Source organism: Parasteatoda tepidariorum, chromosome 1 (assembly GCF_043381705.1).
Source record: "Parasteatoda tepidariorum isolate YZ-2023 chromosome 1, CAS_Ptep_4.0, whole genome shotgun sequence".
Lineage (NCBI taxonomy): Eukaryota > Metazoa > Arthropoda > Arachnida > Araneae > Theridiidae > Parasteatoda > Parasteatoda tepidariorum.
Window position 1 is genome coordinate 10,145,537 of NC_092204.1, and position 6,000 is coordinate 10,151,536.

General features: G+C 29.7%; 1 protein-coding gene across 1 annotated transcript in view; it reads right to left on the minus strand.

Annotated features, from left to right (window-relative positions):
• The window catches only part of LOC107454139 (whirlin protein dyschronic), a 370,134-nt gene that overhangs the window by 117,204 nt on the left and 246,930 nt on the right, over positions 1-6,000 (minus strand). Inside the window, exon 8 of the mRNA XM_021146525.3 lies at positions 781-843. Coding sequence (XP_021002184.2) covers positions 781-843 — 63 coding nt within the window. The remainder of the gene's footprint in view (positions 1-780; positions 844-6,000) is intronic.

Sequence of the window (6,000 nt, forward strand, 5' to 3'; positions counted from 1 at the left end):
AGAGTTTGTTAATAAATTTAAAGGTTTGATAGTTTTATGAAGTTTGTCCAAATCATATAATTCAATATACATTTGCATGCAAAAGTCTCCGGGCCAGTATATTTTAATAATTTCTTTTGGCTGTTTATAAATATAATATAGAAAGATACATATACACCGTAAAAAACTTCCGGATCAAATTACCGTCAAAAGTAATGGAACTCAGGAAGCCGAGACTTTTTACTGAAAAATTCATTTTAGCCGGAACATGTAACGAAGCAAAAAAAAATAAGTATTATTGTGAAAATTACGATACAATATTTTACGGTAAAAATTGATTTTACGGTAAAATGAATTTTACAGTAAGATGATGCATCTAAAGCGCCGAGATTTGATCTTGACGTTCATACCGTCATTTGATCTGGAACTTTTTACAGGGTAGAAACTGCGCTGCATTAAAAGAAAAATAATTTTCATTTTATTTACATATTTTTTTGTGCGATCGAATTAAAACAACATAATAGTGGCTGGAGAATTTTGCAGGACTATGTAGATACTATCTTGACTTCATATTTAAATTTCCGTGATGTTATTAATGGCTACTTAATAAGTACTAGTAATAAGTAATCAAGTTTGTACAGACAAACCCCATAGCTTGTCCATGCATTGAAAAAGTATTTGGGCAAGTGTGGACAAAAACAAACTTTTTTTAAAAAAATAATTATTATTATGGAAAAACTCAAGAACTTTAAAATTCCATGCATNACTCTCAAAAGAAAGTATATGTATAACATTTCTTACATCAGGTGAAATATTCCGATCAGCATGTTCCGTATGTATTTCTACTGGTCTCAGATCTTTTGTCTGTAAAAAAGGAAAACGAAGCTTAAGAAAACGAAATTGATAACTATATATATATATATATATATATAAAAGCAATATAAACAATCGATATTTATACTATTATGTTTTAAACTTGATAGCTGAAATTAAATTAAATTTTGTCTATAAAAAGTTTCTGTAAAATATAAACTTGTGTTTTTTGTCATTATACAGAACTAATTTTGATTATTTTACCGACATTTTCAGTTAGAAAGAAAAGACAAGAACCCTGACTTTAAAAATATATATATATAATTTCTAAATCAGTTATATGACATATTACCGACTGCAAAAATCAATTTCAAAAAATAAGAAGGAACCAGCCGTTTTGCTTTGTTAACTGGTTATTTATTCTAAGTTTCAAAACTAGTTACAAAGTGTACCAATAGCTGAGTAGAAAAAAAATTTGCAAAAGCATGTTCTGATGCATGCCCATTCCAAATAAAAGTTTCTCTACTGGCGTACGTAATTTTGTCCTCAGTTATTGAGCCATGTTTTTAAGACTGATGATTGAAAATTTTGAAAATAATGTTTTGACGTTTCTTTTTAGTAATTAGAGCCAACTGTTGGCAAACCTTGACGCCAATTTTGGAATTTGGAACTGAATGAGAAAAATTTCCATTCCGTAAGAAGACGCAGCATTTTTCTATCTCCTTTCGTTCTTTTCGAATTGATTTTTCAAACTATCGGGCATTTTTAAGATTTATTTGCTTATTTATTGAAAAAAAGTACAAAATATGAGCTAGTTTTAAAGTTCAATACGATGCGTAGGCACAAATACTCATTGAAAAAAACAACTTACTAGTCTTATAAATATATGGTAATAAAATAAGCAATATTTTACGATACCAAACAAAAAAAATACCTTATGAAAGGTACCTAGTTGATGATAGAAACACCACAGAGTTGGAGGCTCAGGAGAATATTTTTGAAGAAGAGTAATGCTACTCAAATATTTACTGAACACAAAGATTTCTCATTTAAGAATCAAAATATTCATGAATGTCTGCAACTGTTTGAATAATGCTTTTTTTTTTTTTATAACGCATTGCATTTATTATTTCATAAATATATTACAAGAAACTTTAAGTAGTTTCTTTTTTGAAGAATTTTGAATATTTTATGGTTGAGAAAAAGCCTTTTTTTTCATTGCAAAAATAAAAATAAAACTTTATTTTTAGTCTTTCAGTCTGGTTAAAAACCCAGAGGATAGAGCGCTCGCCTTCCAATGAGGCGAACCGGGTTCGAATCCCAGTCGATACCAATTTCGCATCCAGCTTGCACCGACCACAGTGCTGACATGAAATATTCTCAGTGGTAGACGGATCACGGGTTAGAGTCCCCTTGCCGTCAGGCTAACCGTGGAAGGTCCTCGTGGTCTTCCTCTTCATGTAACGCAAATGCGGGTAAGCTCCATCAAAAAGTCCTCCACGAAGGCAAACTCTCTTCCAATACTCGATCCAGGAGTTCCTTTGGGTTCAAAATTACAAGGCTACGGAGTTGAATATTAGTAGTAGTAAACCCATAAAATTGGGTCGGCTGTGCAACGACGGTTATAATATAAAATAAAATAAAGCTTTAAAAAACATTGCAAATTATTTACGGTTTTCAGTATCAAATTCAATGTTGCCATTAAAAAAATCAACGCAACAAGTGAACAAAAAATATTTCACTCTAAATAACTTTTGTTCTAATAGTTGGAGTATCAACAATTAAAAGAAACCCTGAATGGTTCAAGTAAGTATCCTTAAATATACAAATTAATTAGTTCTAAAAATTCATTAATTTGACAGATCAGTTTTAAAAACGTACTTCTCTTTGAATAAACATAACCCTTTCTTCGACATATTTGAATTCCTGATTATTAAAAAAAAGGGTGCTTGCCCCAACTTGGAAAATGTGGTCTTAATAATTCAGACAGGAGTATGTTTGAAATTTTAGATTGCTGAATGTAAAATTTCTCTTCTTGAGTATTTCCATATCGTGAGAAATTTTTAAGACAATTGAAACTTTCTGCATTTAATTATTAAATACATTTATTTAAAGACAATTCACGTAACGTAATAATTTTTAATAACTGTTTCGAATTATTTTATTGAAAATAATATTTTATTATCAGTAAAAAAAAAACTGAATTGTAAGGATTACAATTTTTAGAAAATTTTTAAGTTCATAATTTCAAATGATATAAATTTTAAAAAAATGAGTTTAATAGGTTTCATAATTTCGAATTATAAAATTTTTAATAAGTAGTATTTTAAATTTTTTTACTTATCCTGAATTATTTAATTGACTGGTTGCACAAACAATAAATCATATATTTGCAAATCAATTGATAACAAAATTTTGATGGCATGTTTACGCAATTTTCTGATCATTTTATGAACTACATGAAAGATAAAGAAATTGTACATTGATTGGTATATTAAATTCAGGATGTTTCACAATTACCACATTTAATGTAGGCTTACTGAAAAATCCATCTTCTTGAATACGTCTCCGGCAATTTGCAATACACCAAGCTAATTAGAAAAGTCTATTTCCTGATAGTAATCTGCCCGGTACTTTTTAGGCATTGCAATCACAGTACGGGCCTTTAGATTAATGAAGAATTAACTCAAGAATAAACTTAAAAAACTCAAGACTAAAAAAAAAGACTGAAAAATAACTCAAGACTAAAAAAAGACTGAAAAATAACTCAAGACTAAACGAAAAAAATTAAAAATAACTCAAGACTGAACTTGCATAACCTTATTGTAATAAACTTTCAGTAAAGCTACTTACTATTGGACTTCACAACTATAACTTAATGCCAATTGTCTGAAATAAATCAGGCTAATTGAGCAATAAATGTTATATTTTCTAATTAGCCTAAAATTACACTGACTCATTGAAATATATCTAGTGCATATTAGGCTATTCACTATAAGACTTCATTATTGAGAGAGAATCTTCGAGGTCTGCTCCAAATGTGAAACTGAGCAGGCTTCTCCCGAACACATCCTGGACTGTTTGGGACTTTCCAGAGAGGGCATATACTTATCCCCCCTTCTGGTCCTCGATTTCCTTAGGGTCAACGGTCTGATGGAACGTGTCTGACTTCATCAGGCATTGGAGGATAAGACACAACAACAACATTATTATGGCTTATTACAAATTGCCAGAAATAAATCAGGCTAATTGAACAGTGAATGTTGCATTTTTTAGTTAGTCTAACAGTAAATTGAATCAATGAAATATATCTAAAACCTAATAAGCTGTTCACTATAAGACTTCATTATTATAGCTTATTACAAATTGCCTGAAATCACTGTAATTTATAGATGAGTGATACACTTTCTAATTAGCCTAAAAGTACACGCATTGAATTAAATAAGTCTAAATAGCATTATGCTACCTAGAACATTTGGTGACTTTTCCATCTTGTCTGGCGCATTGCAAAATTTCAGTGGCTGTTTTAAAAAGCCCGATTATTCAATTAGCCTAGAACAAATATTTTTAAAAATTCTATTAGAAAATGATATTGAAAAGTATGGATGCTAGATGTTAAAATTAATATTTTAATGGTAAGATGTTATCATAATTTGTAATTTAGCAAATTTGCATAAAATTCAACCATTAGATGAGCGAATTAAAAAACCGCCAAAGTAATTTAACTATTGGATATAAATGAACGACTGTTAAAGGTGATAATAAGTAGTGTTTCTCAGTTTAATACAGCACTTAAGCTGATTTTGGTACCTTTAAACTCTCAAAAGAAAGTATGGTCAAAACAACAAGAATATGGTAAAATTCACCGTGCTTTTCCCTTCATAAGAGCACCAAAACGCTCGGTAACTGTAACCGAAGCACTTTGGTAAGGATTTCGGTTAAATTAAGAGCAAAATATAGTTTTATACTATAAGACAAAATTTGGAAAAGTTTGGTAATTTCATCATGATACATAAGATAGGAATGTATCCTCAATTTAACGAGATTATGATATTTTTAACCTTTCCTCCCTTTTTATAGATTCCTCAGTTTTAATAGTTCTTAATTATAAAACAATATAAAACAAAATGTTAAAATATATATGATGTCAATTTCCTGCTTTTCTCATATATTTTATTTCAGATTAAAAATATGAATTTTGATAATATTTTTCTGGAATTTAAAAATTAATTGGAGTGCAGAAAGCAAAGAAACTTTCAGATGACAAAATTACAACTTTCTCAAAAGTTTTTAATCTAAGATTAAAGAGGAGGCGTCGAAACTACGAACATAAAAACGCGTAGTTTTGAAGTTTCCTGAAACTTTTATAATCCAATAAGTCTTAAAAGCAGTTTCCTCGTTGATTTAAAAAATGAAATTGTCTCTTAGAATATTGACATGTTTTATTTTTTGTTTAATTTCACTAACAAGTTTTTTTTATGCATCGTAGTTGGTATACGCCTGATGGTAATCCCATATATTTTTTTTAAACTTCTCTCGTACGAAAACATTGTAGCAAATAAACATTTTTTATCTTTTGATTCAAGTTTCACTTGTATATTTAGGTAATTTTTTTAAGACTTGTTTCAAGTTTTGCTAACCATAAAATTATCTATCTATCCATATATATATTCTAGACTACATAACTACATTTTAAATTAAGTTAAAAAAGCGAACAAAGTTTTACATGGATCGACTTGTTAGCTTGTTAAACATCAACATACCTATTTAATTAGCGTTTCAAATGTATTTAAATATATATAACTGCAGTTAAGGATGTAAAATTAATTAAGTATCTCAGAATCGTGATATTAAACTGATTTCTAAAACTCAATACCTGAGCACCATAATTTGTGTAAAAGTTTCTACCAATAGTAGAAGCGCGTATCAGTTTTGAGTAAATTAGGCTTTACTAGGAGGCTCCGCCCCCTGCTCGCTAACGCTCGCCAACCCCCGAGGATTGCTACGCAATCCTATGTGGTTCACGCCGTGAACCATGGCTCGCTGCGCTCGCTCGCCAATGAACACAATGTTCTAGCACAAAGACATAATATATTATCATCAAAGACATAGTATTTTATCATCAAAGACATAGTATTGTACTTATGTAGAAGAATTCTACCAATGTTCTTATTGGCTTTTAAAAAAGTATATTAGCTATTTAGATTG